A 17962-nucleotide genomic window follows, 5' to 3' on the forward strand; every position below is an offset into this window, starting at 1 on the left:
AGACTCAGCCAGCGGTTAGAACCAAGGCCTCAGGACTCTGGCCTCAATCACGTCCTCCTAGCTGTCTCCTGGCATTCAAGTCTCCTGAGGGTTCACTCCTCACAGAGTATAGAGGAGCCGTCTTGGGGGTCTTCCACAAACACCTGACCCTCAGCATGACAAGCCCAGTAAAACAGTCTCTGCTTCATACCACTCAACTCTAGGGTGATTTGTTTTGCAGGGAGAAATAAGTGGAGTGACTAATAAACACCTTCTTTGGCTTTGTTTAGTCATTTCACAATGTTTATCAAGAAGTTTACCTTACCCTGGAGAAAGAAATGGCAACCCACTCCAGTATTCTTGCCTGGAGAATCCCATGGATGGAGGAGCCTGGAGGGCTACAGTCCACAGGGTCGCAAAGAGTCGGACATGACTGAGAGACTTCACTTTCACTTTCACTTTACCTTGAAAGGGAAGTTTACATTAGTACACACGGTAGTCACTAATGCTGCTTAAAGACAGAAAATCTTAATTACGAGGGAATGTGTTAAAATCTAGTATTATAGCAATATATTCCCAAGCATAATGGCATTTTACTGCTATGGTAAAAAGCAAAGTGTATATCTTCTCTTTTCACAGGTATCTGAGATGTTATTATTGGGCAGTTCGAACTTTGATTACCATCGGGGGCCTTCCAGAACCACAAACTTTATTTGAAATTGTTTTCCAGCTGCTGAACTTCTTTTCTGGAGTTTTTGTGTTCTCCAGCTTAATTGGCCAGGTAAATTGAGATGTAAATCCCTAGATACATGAGGCTGTCATTTTTGAAAGCCTAACAATTTTTTATAAAATTTACATAGGAAAAATCAAAATCTACATGGTGTTTTTTTAATTTTACTAACTTCCATCTCTTTTAATGAATTGAAGGGGGCTTCTATAAGAAAACTTTACACAATGAGTATCTGTTAGACTCTCAGAGAGTCACATTTCTAAGTTTTTCTGAAAACCTTTAGAAGCTCTCTTTTTTTTTTTTTTACTTAAACTTCAAATATGGGTTAAAGTCAACTTCAGAGGTCATTTAAATCAGAGATTACCAAATGTCATCTAAATTAATTAAAAAACCATTGGTTCATAAATGTTTATTATGGTATCTATTTGTCCTTATTCTCAAGGAATCAGTCTTGTGAGAAAGTAAATCAAATACCCAAATAACTTTATTGCAAGATAATTGGCATTTGCAAAGTTTAGAGCCCAGCACCTTTGTGATTTCTCAGATCACAAGAAATAAAAAGCTCAACAGCACAGTGTCTTTAGAATTATATTCCTTGTAAGGCACTTTACATACCATATGTCTGAAAGCAAAAAGCCATCTTGAGATTTGTACACTAGGTAAATAGTTAGACAAAAATCAGAAAATGATTATTACCACCAGATAAGCGATTGATTCCCATTCACTACACTAACAGTGTTATGAATATAACCCATGCTTCAACAAAATTTAGCAATGAAAATTATTTTTTATAACATTTAAAGAAATGGCAACCCACTCCAGTATTCTTGCCTGGGAAATCTCATGGACAGAGGAGCCCAGCAGGCTATAGTCCATGGGGTCGCAAAGAATCAGACACGACTGAAGTGACTAAACAACAACAAAAAGCTGATCACAAATAGTCAAAACTCAAATCCTACTTCCATGAATGTGAAGGGGCTGCTAACCATGATAAGTTCCAGAGGGGAGTTTGAAAGCTCTGTATTAGATCAGAAAAAGGAAGCTTCCCAGGAGGTTTCATGGAGGAGAAAATGTCTTTGCAACATCTTAAAAAAACAAATAGGATTCTGTAGTTACAGAGAGATAGTTCAACCAATCAGAAACTATGTGTGAAAGATAGCAATAATAAAGCACCATATACGTTTGACGAAATGGAAGAGTACCAGAACAGCTAGAGTAAAAGACACCTGTAAATAAGGTTAGAAACGTAGTAAGGACATGCAGAGTACATCATGAGAAACGCTGGACTGGAAGAAACACAAGCTGGAATCAAGATCACCGGGAGATATATCAATAACCTCAGATATGCAGATGACACCACCATTATGGCAGAAAGTGAAGAGGAGCTAAAAAGCCTCCTGATGAAAGTGAAAGTGGAGAGGGAAAAAGTTGGCTTAAAGCTCAACATTCAGAAAACGAAGATCATCACTTCATGCGAAATAGATGGGGAAACAGTGGAAACAGTGTCAGGCTTTATTTTGGGGGGCTCCAAAATCACTGCAGATGGTGACTGCAGCCATGAAATTAAAAGACGCTTACTCCTTGGAAGAAAAGTTATGACCAACCTAGATAGCATATTGAAAAGCAGAGACATTACTTTGCCAACTAAGGTCCCTCCAGTCAAGGCTATTGTTTTTCCAGTAGTCATGTATGGATGTGAGAGTTGGACTGTGAAGAAGGCTGAGTGCTGAAGAATTGATGCTTTTGAACTGTGGTGTTGGAGAAGATTCTTGAGAGTCCCTTGGACTGCAAGGAGATCCAACCAGTCCATTCTGAAGGAGATCAGCCCTGGGTGTTCTTTGGAAGGAATGATGCTAAAGCTGAAACTCCAATACTTTGGCTACCTCATGCGCAGAGTTGACTCATTGGAAAAGACTTTGATGCTGGGAGAGACTGGGGGCAGGAGGAGAAGGGGACGACAGAGGATGAGATGGCTGGATGGCATCACTGACTCAATGGACGTGAATCTGAGTGAACTCCGGGAGTTGGTGATGGACAAGGAGGCCTGGTGTGGTGTGATTCATGGGGTCGCAAAGAGTCGGACATGACTGAGCGACTGAAATGAACTGAACTGAAGGACCAGATAGTTTAAGGACTCTGAATGTTGCAGATGTTGAACTTCATCTTAAGGGCAATGGGCAGTCAGCCAGCGAAGAATTTGGAACAAAGAGATTTATTGAAGATCAATCAAAATGTAAGTTGGAAAGGTTATACTGTTTTAAGGGCTTACCAGGTGGCTCTAGTGGTTTAAAAAAAAAAAATCTGCCTGCCAATGTAGGAGAAAGAGACACAGGTTTGATCCCTGGGTCAGGAAGATCCCCTGGAGGAGGGCATGGCAAGCCACTCCAGTATTCTTGCCTGGAGAATCCTCCAAGAGGAGCCTGGTGGGCTAGAATCAACAGTGTTGCAAAGAGTCAGGCACAACTGAAGCCGCTTAGCATGCAGGCATGCATACTGTTTTAAAATATAGGTTTTATTATCATTTACAGATGGTGAGGGCAGCAGATCAGGAGACTGTCGACACTGAAAAGATAGCCTGTTATACAAGTAGACCCAGGAGTGGATGGCCACTCCTTGCCTAGAGGGCTACTTAGGAGGGAACCAGGAAAGGAACTGGTCAAGCAGGTAACGGCTCTTGAGATCGGCATGTTTGTGTCGTTTCAACAGCCTCTGGAGTATAGCGACTCTCTCAGTGGCCTGGCGCTTGACCCTGAGGCAACTGGGGCAGGTGGAGAGTAGCCTGGAATATGAGAGCCAGTGAAGAAGGCTCTGAAGTCAGGGCTCAGGGTTGGCTATTCTGCATGTGAAAGGAGCTCTCCCAGGAGAGTTGTTTGCAATCTTTGTGTGCTCAGTGTGTCCTACTCTTTTCAACCCCATGGACTGTAGCCCACCAGGCTCCTCTGTCCATGGAATTTTCCAGGCAGGAAATGCTCGAGTGAGTTGCCATTTCCAGCTCCAGGGGATCTTCCCAATCCAGGGATGGAACCCACATCTCTTGTGTCTCCTGCATTGGCAGGCAGGTTCTTTACCACTGTGCCACCTGGCTTAGCTAACTCTGGGAGGGATAGTCCAAGAAATCAAAGCATCAAAATACAAAAAATAAAAAAATACAGTGAATATATGCCACTTCAACATGAACGTGGTAATTGAGTAGACAGAGAGATTGTAAAGGAAACTCTATTTAGAAAATATTTCAGTTTGGAAGATGAACACTATGCAGTTAAAAACTATGAGTATAAATTATCAGAATCTTAATGCTTGGGGAGACACATTAACAGTGATTGAAAATAGGAAGTTTGTTTATAGAGAAAGGCAATTAATTTGAATATAAATGCAACTAATTTGAATATAAATGGCAAAGATCATATTATTTTATAACTTCTAAAATCTATGTGAAGTAGACAGATCTCCTTCAGTATTTTCTCAGTTTTGCAGTTGAGACAACTCTAGTTTGAGGAGATTAAAAAGTACCCCAAATTCATACATGTAATTCAGAAATCCTAAGGTAAGACCATATAATATCAATAAAAATAGTAAAATCTGGCCTATTTAGCAGTTACTATGTTCAAGGCAATTCTTACAAGATTAAAAGACTATGTCCAGCTCCAGTTAAAATTCCATTCAAAGTGGTCTTTGGACTAAGAGTAGAAGCCTCAACTGAGAAATTCGGAATTCAGGCGTAACCCCAAACCTACTGGGTCAGAATTTGCATTTTAATAGTATCTTCAGAAGATTCATATGCACATGAAAGTTTGAAAGAGCTGCTTTTTACCCCACACCACACCTGCCTGTATATTGACTGTGAGGTTCCAACAGGATCAATGAGAACCACCAAGCCACAAAGAAATGTAGGAGTAGAGCCGAAAAGAAAGCTTGAGAAAGGAGATGGAGATTCGCGCCTTGACTCTCACAGTGAATAAAAGATGCTGAGAAGAACAGAAACAAAAGTCAGGAAGTCCTGAACAAAATCTCCTCTGATTCAGAATTCCCACATATAACCATACCAAGAACTACACCCCAATAATCACATCACATTTTAACTACAATATTCTATTCTCGCATACAGCTCATAGAGACTGACATTTTCCTCCTCCAATCTGGAACACACATCATAGAATATATGTCTTCTTCACCTGCACCACCAAGATCCAGCCTTGCACATAAAGCATTCAGATTCCTGTCACTACAGATCCTCTGCCCCCAACACCAATCAATACAGCTTTTAATTGTCCTTGGGTCCCAATTTAAAACTCTATTAAATCTCCCAACCCAGCCTCTAATATCCCAATTCTCAAGGCCTTAGGTGAGTGGGTAATGTCCATCATTTGTCTAAAATGGCTTGGGAAAAGGGGGTCTAGGAATTGAGGTTGCTGAATAGCCCTCAAGGGGTAAGTTAGGAACTGGAAAAGGTGTGTCCAGTTGACTCTCTGCATAGCTCCTCAATAGATGCTCACAACAAGTAGAAGAACCTGTTAACTCTAAAAATGGAAACTGAGGAGGGCATCGCAACAAAAGAGCCATTTTTTATCTAGACCTCAAAGAATGAGTGTTTTTTTCCATAAGCAGAAAAGGCTCAGCTACTAGAATGAATGAGCGAAGTCTTAAGAGTGTGAAAGTGAGGCCCAGGTTTTCCTCCCTATTATAAACCCACAGTCAAAGCAAATTTACAACCACTCGCTTCTCTCTATGTGAGAGGAAGAGTCGGGCTATATATCTTTTTTGTGCTGAGACCTTAAAGATCAGCTTTTAACCTAGAGTGGGTTTTTATGGCTGAGTTATAAACATCCAAGAACTAAAACCTGACAGTTCCTTAAGTATTGTCACGTCTGTAGATGATGCTTCAGTCATTTCAGCGCATTTCAGCTTCTGCTGAATACTCTGCCTGAAGCATGATGAGATTTGATTTCATCTGTCTAAACAACACAAAGGGAGGTACGGAGGTTGCAGTTTCATGATGAATTGAGTCCATATAGCCAGCCACACTGCAAAATCTGTGAAGGATGCTTACAAAACGAGATTCGCCGAAATGGACTAGCCATTCTGCCATGCAATTAATTGCTTAACTTTCTTCACACATTTCTTGCATAAGCACAAGCTATATATTTTTAAAATATCAACTAACATCTCTGCAGGAGTATACAAGCTTGCAAAGAAGAACATGTGCCATCGCATGCATTGTGAGACTGAATCCTCACAAGAGTCTCACATGGTAGGTAAAACAGGTTCTGTTGTCCTAACTGGGTCAGAAAGGATATGATTTGTCCAATGTCTTATCAGCAGGACCCAGTATCGGTGTGTTAAAAGATCAGGTAGTCAGCATTAGAATGGACTGTGTCATGTGAGAACTCTCAATTCAACTAGGCTTATAGTAACTCTTCCACCTCCTCTGCTGGATGTGGAGTAACCGTATTTGTGGTTTTAGATGCAAGATGTAATTGGAGCAGCTACAGCCAATCAGAACAACTTCCGCATCTGCATGGATCATACCATTGCCTATATGAATACTTATTCCATTCCTAAGATTGTGCAGAATCGGGTCCGGACTTGGTATGAATATACGTGGGCCTCTCAAAGAATGCTAGGTAAGCATTGCAAATTACTGATTAAGTCCCTGTAAACCGTGTCCCATAATGAAAATCCTATAAGGCAGCAGCAGAGACTAATTGGATCTGAACAAAAGATTGGGAAACAACTAAATAATCTTTAAAGCACTCACTTAATTCCATGGGATTTTTTTCTCAAATCAGACATAACTTACTGATTATGCAAATCCTGGAAGGTTTGCTAAATTTTCTTTAGTGTCCAACAGATGCTAGATATTACACACATTACCTCATCTAATCTTCACCCAGAAAAATGGGGAAAATTAGGTGTTACCAACCCCCTTTTAGGAGACAAGGAAATGGAGGCTCCTAACTGAAAAAAAAAAAAAAATGGCCAAGGGCACAGAGCCAGCAAATGGCCTAAACTGAGCTCAGACGTGCACCTGCTCTCCAAACCCTTGCTCTCTCTGCAATATCATCCTCTTCCCAGAGCTCAGCGCTCACATCAGTGATCTTTTAGGCCACACTCAGCTACAGGTCTCTACCAGGAGCCCCTTAATCATTCATGGTGTCTACTGTTAGTACCACAGCACTGGAGGTAAAAATAACATTTACTAAAAGATATAAAGTAAGTTAAAGATAATGTGCTACTTAACAATAACCAGATTCAACTTTTAGTTTGCACCTCACCCTATAAAAATAAGAACTGGTGCTCCTGAGAAGTCAAAAAGGCTACTGCCTTCAGAATGCAAATTGCAGTGTGATTCCCAAATCACGAAAGTTCCCAAAAAGCAGGTAAGAACCACTGGTTGTTGATGGTTTTCTTCTCCTCTCTGCTGGTCTTAAAAGATGCCAACCACATCTTCCTGAATCTAAACGACAAAAATCAAACCTTTTCCTGCTGCTGCTAAGTCTTTGCCTAAGCACCCACAAATATTCCAGAGGGCGTCTCATGCAGGGGGAGGAACAGGGAGAGAAAGGGTAGCAGACCCCTTCTTTTCCTGTGGACCCTGCTCCAAACCTTCGGCTTAGGAAGGACCTAGAGATAAGCAGCCCTTGGAAACAAAGAGCTGTGTTTTTATAGGAAGGATTTTCATATTTAGAATATGAATCAATATCTGAATATTGATTTGAATATTTAAAAATATTCAAATTTCAATATTTGAATCAAAATTAGACAGCATGGTTTTTTTTTTCTCTAAATGGATGTAAGAAAACATCACACATAATGAACTCTCAGAAACCAGTACTATACTATCGACTAAGAATGGGTAGTCTTGTTCATGGACCATTTTATCAGCCTAAAGGCCCATCATTTAATTCACAGGTAGAGAAATCTTTAATGTATTCACACAGTTCATTGAGTAAATAAGCAAGGAAATAACAATCGTTTGAATTTGCTCGCTTAATGCATTTCTTCTTTAGATTCCGCTCCCAGCTCAGCCACTCACCACTTACGCAGAAACAAGTCACTTAACACTCTTTTGCTCTGAGTTTCACTTGCCCTTTCTTCTTTCCAGAAGGCAGGAATGAACATACTTAGGGTTGTCCCAAGTGTCCAATAAGATCATGACAGACCTCTGTAAGCCACGTGGTACTCGTTATACTCATTTTTCTTTGCCATCCCTAGGATGTTAGGGCTGTGGGATCAGAAGATGGGAACCAGATCCTTTTCCCACCCCGTTTGTTCACTTGCCTTGGCCCCATCTTCTCTAAACTTTATATCTAAAGTTTCAGAGAGCGCAAAGTTCCAGAATTAGTCAGAACAGTCCTATCGCCAATAGTGAAAATACGTTTCTTTTCCATTGTGATGGGTATGCAAAAATATAGACAGTGGTGCAGCTGTTTATTTACAAAACAGGAGTTGGCATTTTGCTTCTGTTATTGTTTTAATGTTTCCTGAACTTTGGTGTTGTTTATTAATGACTCTTCTTTGTGGGTCGATGTGTTTATCTCTATGAAGATGAGTCCGATCTCCTTGAGACGCTGCCGACCACCATGCAGCTCGCCCTCACTGTTGACGCCAACTTCGGCGTCATCAGCAAAGTCGACTTGTTCAAGGCAAGTGCTTCTCCAGTGCGTAGGAAGGCAACACATCAATCTCCCGATAAATATCAAAGCTCTCCCTGAATACAGCATTTATGATTTTTTGCCCTATTTTTAATAAAATGAAAGTTATCTGGAGACTTTATGTGAAATTAGAGTCAAATAAACTGAGTCTCTCTTCAGCAGATGACTTATTCTTTAGCAGCCTCTCTCCTAATTGGTGTCAAAGAAGAAGGGCTCTTCTGGCATTAATTTAAATATAATTAAATTCTACAGCTCTATGTCTTTGCTACTAAGCACGTCATTTCCCATTTACGAATATGCCTTGGCAATGCACGACAATCAGGCCCCAGATTAGCTCTGGATTGGCCTGACAATCAGAGAATCAGCGCCTAATTATGTCTCTAATACAAATGATTTGGATTCAAACGTTTTACATGGCCAAATTCAAATTTAGAGGTCTTTTTTGTAAAGAAAAAAGTGTACAGCAAAGAAATGTTAATGTTTTGAATGTTTCTAATTTTCCTTTTCTTAATGCATTATATTACATGTAAGTGTCTTTCACCTGACACTTATTCTGTGTCGGGCACTCACTGATTCATCTGTTTAATTAACTCATTCAACAAACATTTAGTCAATTCTTGCTTAAATGTTCCCGGCACCATTTTAGCTACTAGGAATTCGGTGGTTAAAAAAAAAAAAATACTTGCACAAATGGAGCTTAAATTTCGAAAGAGAGGGGTGAAAAAGCAATATAGAGCATGTGTGGAGGTGATAATGCCAGGGACAGAATTAAGCAGGTTAAGGAGAGTGAGGATGGTACTGGCCGTGAAAGGTTTGCTCTAGGGAAGTGCAACTGAGTACTGGGGCAGAGGACTGCAGGAAGCAAGGGCATGAGAGAGCAGGCACTGCGAGCAGGGAAGGAGGGACAGACGGAGAGGGTGCCCGGCAGGAGGATGAGATGAAGCTCTGGTCTGCGAGGCTAAAGGCAGAGTGATGTGCAGCAGGAGGAGGCAGAGGAGAGGAAAACCCAGAATGATCAGCCAGGGCGAGTTAATGGAGGGCTTTGGAGGCTGCGGCGTAAACTTCGAGTTGTCCTCTGAGATGCAGAAACCACTGAAGATCTTGAGCAGAAGGTGACCTACTTGAGATCTTTTTGAAAGGGATTTTTTTCCTGCTGTCTGGAGAATAGACCACAGAAGCAAATACGGACGTCAGGGAAGCCAAGGAAGGATCACCATCTATAGGGATAATGGTGCTCAGACCCAGAGTAGTTGGAGCAGTTTGTGTGTGTGTGTGTGTGTGTGTGTGTGTGTGTGTGTGTGTGTGTGATCAGTCGCTCAGTCGTCCAACTCTTTGTGATCCCATGCAGCAGAGTTAAGAAGTGGCCCAATATTGGATGCATTCAAAGAAAGAGCCTATAGTTTTTTGCTGTTTGATTGTGTGAAGAGAGAAAAAAAAATCAAAGATAATTTAGGATTTAAGCTGAGGAACAGTAAGAACAAAGATGCCATTTGCAAAATAGGAGATTTTAAAGCAAGCATAGAGGGAGAAAGATGGAAATAGACTGTTTGGAGATGTGTTAATGTGAGGTGAGAACCAGAATTCAGATGGAATGTCATCTAGGCAGTTTGATAAATAAATCTGAGTTCAGAGGAGAGGTCCAAGCTGGAGCCATAAATTTGGGCAAATCAATATACTGATGGATTTTAAGCTCAGGACTAGATATGATCCCCTATTATGTAATCCACACAGAAAGATATGACTTGAAAATAGGTGAAAGACACTTTTGCATAAAAGATGAAGAATCAGACACTATCCTGAAATGGTTAGGCAGGGTCACTCTCGATATTAGCTTAACCCAGGGCTGCATGAAACTAGAGATAGATCGGTATCCTAGACCCTTCTCTTGGGTGATATGTCCTGTTCTAAATTTCCATAAGGATTTGAATGAAGATATAAACCATGTGATTTTCAAATTGGCAGATGAAACAAAGCAAGAGGAATAGTTATAAATGTGTTAGATGACTAAACTTAAAATGAACTGAATACTTTGAAACAATGAGCAAAACCAAGATTAACTTCCATAGGCATAAAAGAAAAATCCTGAATTTAGTCCTAAAATTATAAAAGAGCAGTAGTTTTATAACAATTTTTTTAATACCTTGGGAGTTTTAGTTGACCTCAAGCTACATGTGAGTCAATAGAGTTATATACAATATTGCCCTAAAATTTAACCTAATAAGAGTTTTCTTGTTTATTGCAACTACATTTCTTTTAACATATATGGTAAATAACCAGTTTTAAGAAGTGAAGTGAAAGTCACTCAGTTTTGTCTGACTTTTTGCGACCCCATGGACTACACAGTCCATGGAATTCTTCAGGCCAGAACACTAGAGTGGGTAGCCTTTCCCTTCTCCAGGGGATCTTCCCAACCCAGGGATCAAACCCACGTCTCCTGTAATGCAGGCAGATTCTTTACCAGCTGAGCCAAAAGGGAAGCTCAGTTTTAAGAAGGACTCTGACAAATTAGAGTATCTTTCAGGGGATAAGAAGTATGGATTGAGTAGAAGAGAACCAAGAAGATAGCAAAAGAATGATTTTAGAAACAAAATTGTTCTATAATGGTACAAATCAGACCAATGACTGCTTAAAATTGGGAGTGGGTAAGACGATATTAACTATGAGAAGACATGAGGGAATTTTATGGAGTGATAGAAATTTTTTGTCTTACGAGGGAAGTGCCACAATGTCATTTGTCAAAATTTATCTGTCCTTTAAAATTTATATATTTCGCAGCATATAAATTATTCTTCAGTTAAAAAAGAATGGCTTCGAAAGAAAATGTATAGATGCTGAGTATATTTAGTTATTGGGAAAATTAATTCAAGAGCAGCAGTGGTTACATAGAGTAATGTTTGTTAAATGAACAAGGAATAACGTTTACTCTCCCTATTTTGGCAAAATAACACTCAACTGTAAACCCCATTTCTAAGCTGCAGATACATCTACTGGAATAAACATTCTTGGAGAAAAAGGCTTGGTCCTAATGGTCTTGATCCCCACAGGAGGGGTTTTAGGAGGAAAGAGAGAGGACAGGAGGGAAGGTGCCCTGGAGTCAATTCCCGGAGATTTTAGAATGTAGTTTCCTAATTGGAAAGCAGTTTCCAATTTCTAGTACAAGCGCCACAGTGGAAGCTCTGGTGAAGTAGAAGCATCATGGAATGCGTTCAGTTTTCTGATTTTCTATCAGGGAGACTAGGAAAGGGATTTCTACCTTGGTTAACAGGTGCCTGTAAATAAATCGTTTTCAAGCTGCAGCTTGCAATTCATTCGGGGATCATGAATTCAATTAAATGGGTCATAACCAACATATAAAATAGACAAGAAAATATCAGAGCACTGCACACATAAATAAGGGTAAGCATTATACTACAAAATTTTTGTTGCTGTACTGGAGTGGGTTGCTATTTCCTTCTCCAGGGATCTTCCTGATCCAGGGATTGAACTCAGGTCTCCCGCATTGCAGGCAGACGCTTTAACCTCTGAGCCACCAGGGAAGTTATTTATTCTTTTAAATATACATGTGCATATCTATGGGCTTTCCAGATAGCGCTAGTGGTAAAGAATCTGCCTGCCAAAGCAGGAGATGTTAGAGACGCACGTTCGATCCCTGGGTCGGGAAGATCCCATGGAGGAGGGCAAGGCAACCCACTCCGTATTCCTGCCTAGAGAATCCCATGGACAGAGGAGCCTGGCGGCTATGGTCCATGGGGTCGCAAAGAGTCAGACACCAATGAGTGACTTGCACATCAATGACTGGCTTAATTGAGACTAAGTGAGAACAACCAGAGCTATGTTTAAGAAAACAAAACCTTTAACTGATACACCAATGACTTTTACAGAATTATCTCTGACTTGGGAAGTTATCAGTTTTCCAGCCTCGAAGTTATTTTTCTTTTGTTTTTGCATATATTTTTGGAAATCCATAAAATCAACAATATCTGATTGAGAAAAAAAGGTTAGATCATCACATGTTGCCACCATTATTCATAAACATAGATTCATTCTTCCCTGACATTTCCATTAAAGATGTAGTTCCTTCCAGAAAGAACCCATTTCCATTTATATTTCTGTTAAATGAAAAAAGTTATCTTTTTCCCTAAAGCCAGTGAAGTAGAAAATAAGCAGGTATGGAAAAATTCCTAAATTTTTTTCTTTTCTAAATCTTACAAAGACAATCTTTGTAGTTGACACAAATTTGTTATTTTCCTAGGGAGGAAATAGACTGACTAGGGAATCCTACACCCTTAGCTCATGAATTATACCCAGTTGACGCGTCGCTTCTCATTCAGTCAGAGTTCACAGAGAGTCACCTCTGCCCTCGAGGGTCAGAGGCACAAGAGAAAACCATTGTGTCCACCAGGCGGCTTCGGAGTGAAAAGGGGGCAGCTTCGGAGTGAAAAGAGGGTGGCTCCCAGGCAGCAGCCTTGTTGTCACTCGTTAGGACCAGAGCATGTGGCAACAGCTAGGCAGTCTAGAAAGGTCAGCTGAAGCCAGGCCAAGGCATGTGGGCCCGATCCTGCAGGCCAAGGAAGCTGGAAAGGAGGAAACCAACATCACAGATTTCAGTTTTACAAAGACAAGAAATGGGGATACTTGGAATAGAACAGAACATCCAGGGATAACAAAAAAATAGTGACTGGCAACTGTTAACAACCTCCATATCTTGAATTCTCCCTGAAAATGGATTTTCCATATCTTTTAAAGGCCAGCAGGCAGGAACAGAGAGAAAAAGAGAGAGAGTTCGTGCACACACACACACACACACGCACGCACACACACGTACACACACACAGAAGGACACCAGGACTGGGAGCTGGCGGGCATGCTTTGTGTCTTTCCAATCTTCAGGATTAGGGTAAATTAAAAGTACTTGAAAATCACTTAATTCACAAATACCTAGTGTAAGATGCCCTAAAGAATACTTTATGCCAAGAGCTGGACATGACTGAGCGACTGAACTGAAAGAATACTTTTAAGTTTGTATCTTGAATCTTCAATCAGAAATTTCACAAGGACTTTTCTCCACTTTGTAAATGTGTGAAGGGATGCAGATGTGGGAGAATTTGTTTGCAATGCAGCACCAGAAAATGAGTCTATGCTAAATAAATTAGAATAAACTAACAAATTAGAATAAACTCATTTCAGCTTTTCCAAAGATATGTGTCTGTTGCTCTAATTGTGCATTGTATTCAATTTTTAAAAGGACAGTTCAGTTCAGTTCAGCCACTCAGTCGTGTCCAACTCTGCAGCCCCATGGACTGCAGCACGCCAGGCCTCGCTGTCCATTACCAACTCCCGGAGTTTACTGAAACTCATGTCCATCGAGTTGGTGATGCCATCCAATCATCTCATCCTCTGTCGTCCCCTTCTCCTCCCACCTTCAATCTTTCCCAGCATCAGAGTCTCTTCAAATGAGTCATTTCTTTGCATCAGGTGGCCAAAGGATTGGAGTTTCAGCTTCAACATCAGTCCTTCCAATGAATATTCAGGACTGATTTCCTTTAGGATGGACTGGTTGGATCTTCTTACAGTCCAAGGGACTCTCAAGAGTCTTCTCCAACCCCATAGTTCAAAAGCATCAATTCATCAGCACTCAGTTTTCTTTATATTCCAATGCTCATATCCATACATGACTCCTGGGAAACCCATAGCCTTGACTAGACCGACCTTTGTTGGCAGTCACGTCTCTGCTTTTTAATATGCTGTCTAGATTGATCATAACTTTCCTTCCAAGGAGTAAGCGTCTTTTAATTTCATGGCTGCAGCCACCATCTGCAGTGATTTGGGAGCCCCCAAAAATAAAGTGTGTCACTGTTTCCATTGTTTCTGCATCTATTTCCCATGAAGTGATGGGACCGGATGTCATAATCTTAGTTTTCTGAATGTTGAGTTTTAAGCCAACTTTTTCACTCTCCTCTTGCACTTTCATCAAGAGGCTCTTTAGCTCTTCTTCACTTTCTACCATAAGGGTGGTGTCATCTGCATATCTGAGGTTATTGATATTTCTCCCGGCAATCTTGATTCCAGCTTGTGCTTCATCCAGCCAGGCATTTCCCATGATGTACTCTGCATGTAAGTTAAATAAGCAGGGTGATGTTATACAGCCTTAACGTACTCCTTTCCCCATTTGGAACCAGTCTGTTGTTCCAAGTCCACTTCTAACTTTTGCTTCCTGACCTGCATACAGGTTTCTCAAGAGGCAGGTCAGGTGGTCTGGTATGCCCACTGAAGAATTTTCCACAGTTTGTGGTGACCCACACAGTCAAAGGCTTTGGCATAGTCAATAAAGCAGAAGTAGATGTTTTTCTGGAACTCTCTTGCTTTTTCGATGATCCAACCAATGTCAGCAATTTGATCTCTGGTTCCTCTGCCTTGTCTAAATCCAGCTTGAACATCTGGAAGTTCACAGTTCACATATTATTGAAGTCTGACTAGGAGAATTTTGAGCATTACTTTGCTAGCATGTGAGATGAGTGCACCTGTGCGGTAGTTTGAACATTCTTTGGCATTGCCTTTCTTTGGGATTCAAATGAAAACTGACCTTTTCCATTCCAAAGAACAACGTGCTTGTATTTCTTTCCTTTTAACCTTGTGAAACTTGTTTATTTACTAGGGAAACAGTGAGTGTCCTAATGCTTTAATGAAAGTAATGTAAGTCATGCTGGAGCATCACAAATTATAATACGGACAATGTTCCATGAGAGTGGTCCATGCTGCCCCGGATCTTTCATTCCCGGGGCTGTCACCGCATACCTTGCTGGACCCGACTGTCTTATGGCCCCTGTATTAGGGTACTCCCGAGAATCAGCCTGCCAACGGTGGAGATGCAGGAGATTCAGGTGGTCCCTGGGATGGGAAGATCCCCTGGAGAAGGAAATGACAGCACACTCCAGCACTCTTGCCTGGAGAATCCCATGGCAGGCTGCAGTCCAGGGTGTCTCAGAGTTGGGCACGACTGGATGGGGGATTTATTTTAAAGAAGGGCTCATGTAATCATGAGGACCGACAGATCCAAAACCTTCAGGACAGGTCAGCTTGTTGGAAACCCTGGAAAGTGTTACTGTTGCAGCTCAAATCCAAAGGCAATCTGGAGGCAGATTGCCCTGCTCCTCGGGGAACTTAAGACTTTTTTCTCTGAAGGCCTTCAGTTTATTGGATGAGGCCAACGCACATAATGGAGTGGACCTTGCTTTGTGTGTATGCGTGCTACGTTGCTCAGTCGTGTCCAACTCTTTGTGACCCCATGAACTGTGGCCCACCAGGCTCCTCTGCTCATGGGATTCTCCAGGCAAGAGTCCTGGAGTGGGTTGCCATGCCCTCCTCCAGGGGATCTTCCCCACCCAGGGATCAAACTCTTATCTCTTATGTCTCCTGCATTGTCAGATGGGTTCTTTACTTCTCAAAAATCATAGCTGCTGTTTATTGGGTTCTGATTGTACTATATCATCTTCCTTGCTATCTTCTCCCAGTTAATTCTCACAGCAAGTCTCTGAGAAAAGTTTTATGACCCCTCATTTTACAGAAAGCAGAAACTATTTACCTGACTGAGGCCAAAGAGCGGGAAGCAAATTTTTACTGCACAGGCTACAGTCTTAGCAGCTCGGTGATGAGACCTTTCAGCTCCCCACCAGCCCTGTCTAAATAAGTGGTAAGATGCTGAGAATTGTCCCCAGAGTCAAAAAACAGCAACATAGCACCCTGCGGTGAACGTCATAGACTTAGACTCAGCACGTCGATTAGTTTCACACCAGACACCTAAATTTACACACTCTTTGCTACTCTCCTACTAAGACCTTGTAGCTCATATGGTTTTCCCCCTCTTGTTCAAAGCAGGTAGACCTAAAGTCACAGACTTTCACTAAAACGTTGCTTCAGTCAATTGTGGTGAATTAGTAAGATTTGCTCCTTCTACATGGGATGATCAGAGTTTCCAAAGAGCTTGGAGATGAATAGTCATTTTTTGACTTTTTTTTTTCCCACAAAAATGGGTCTCTTTTTCCAGCCCAAACTCAAGTATTAAGCTAATAAGGAATGATTCATTCCTATGAGGTTGGACAATTTCCCTTCCTATCTGTTGATTTATTACTTTTGTATTGATTTTAAAATATGTTTTATCAAATTAAATGCTAAGGAAATCACATTTCGTGTCCACCACTAAATTACCAAAAATGGGAGAAAATTTAGTGAAAGTTCTGTTGCGCCACCTAGTGTGTAGAATTAAGATTGCATTCTTTAGAAACTGAAAAAGAGCCCCCTGCTTATTGGTACGGAGAAGGCAATGGCGCCCCACTCCAGGACTCTTGCCTGGAAAATCCCATGGACGGCGGAGCCGGGTGGGCTACAGTCCATGGGGTCGCTAAGAGTCGAACACAACTGAGCGACTTTCCTTTCACTTTTCACTTTCATGCATTGGAGAAGGAAACGGCAACCCACTCCAGTGTTCTTGCCTGGAGAATTTCAGGGACGGGGGACCCTGGTGGGCTGCTGTCTATGGGGTCGCACAGAGCCGGACACGACTGAAGCGACTTAGCAGCAGCAGCAGCTTATTGGTAGGACTTACTGGATCGGCTTCCCTGATAGCTCAGCTGGTAAAGAATCCACCTGCAATGCAAGAGACCCCTGTTGGATTCTTGGGTCGGGAAGATCCCCTGGAGAAGGGAAAGGCTGCCCACTCCAGTGTTCTGGCCTGGAGAATTCCATGGACTGTATAGCCCATGGGGTCGCAGAGAGTCGGACACGATTGAGAGACTTTCGCTTTCCCAGATGGAGCGGTGGCGTCCATCTGTCAATGCAAGAGACACAGACACGTGAGCTCCATCCCTGGGGTGGGAAGACCCGGGAGTAGGAAATGGCAACCCACTCCAGAATTCTCGCCTGGAAAATTCCATGGGCGTCCAGGGGTTCGCAAAGAGCTGGACACGGCTGAGCACACAGAGCCCCAGCTCCAAGGTAGGAAAGGAAAGACACCAAACTGGAAACGGAGGTGCCACGGGCCTGTCAAGGGAAGCGCGAAGCGTCTCACCGTCTGCTGCTCCGGCAACAATGCGGACCGCTTCCCAAACAGGACCCCTCAGGGGCGGCTGGGACTCGTCCTGGTGCGGCAAGCAGAGCCTGGAAAGGCTGTGACGTCAGAGGCAGGAAGCACGCGGAGACGGGTTTGGTCCTTGAGTGAAAGACTGCGCCAGGGGTGGGGTGGGAAAGTCACTGTTATTTCTTCCCTTCACCCAAGGGTCCACCTGTTCACATATTTCTTCCCAGGGGCCTGAAATCAGAGCATTGCAGGAGGCTTACTACTTTTCATTTTTAACTTTATGTTTAACCACGGTGGTATTAGTAATACTGTTGCGGCGGCGGCTGCTGCAGCTGCTGCTGCTGCGAAGTCGCTCTAGTTGTGTCCGAGTCTGCGACCCCATAGAAGGCAGCCCACCAGGCTCCGCTGTCCCTGGGATTCTCCAGGCAAGAACACTGGAGTAGGTTGCCGTTTCCTTTTCCAATGCATGAAAGTGAAAAGTGAAAGGGAAGTCGCTCAGTCGTGTCCGACTCTCATCGACCCCATGGA

General features: G+C 42.1%; 1 protein-coding gene across 1 annotated transcript in view; it reads left to right on the forward strand.

Annotated features, from left to right (window-relative positions):
• The window catches only part of CNGB3 (cyclic nucleotide gated channel subunit beta 3), a 96390-nt gene that overhangs the window by 32584 nt on the left and 45844 nt on the right, over positions 1-17962 (forward strand). Inside the window, exons 11-13 of the mRNA XM_069600351.1 lie at positions 619-760; positions 6171-6330; positions 8255-8352. Of these exons, the coding sequence (XP_069456452.1) occupies positions 619-760; positions 6171-6330; positions 8255-8352 (400 nt within the window). The remainder of the gene's footprint in view (positions 1-618; positions 761-6170; positions 6331-8254; positions 8353-17962) is intronic.

Source organism: Ovis canadensis, chromosome 9 (assembly GCF_042477335.2).
Source record: "Ovis canadensis isolate MfBH-ARS-UI-01 breed Bighorn chromosome 9, ARS-UI_OviCan_v2, whole genome shotgun sequence".
In the NCBI taxonomy this organism is placed as follows: Eukaryota; Metazoa; Chordata; class Mammalia; order Artiodactyla; family Bovidae; genus Ovis; species Ovis canadensis.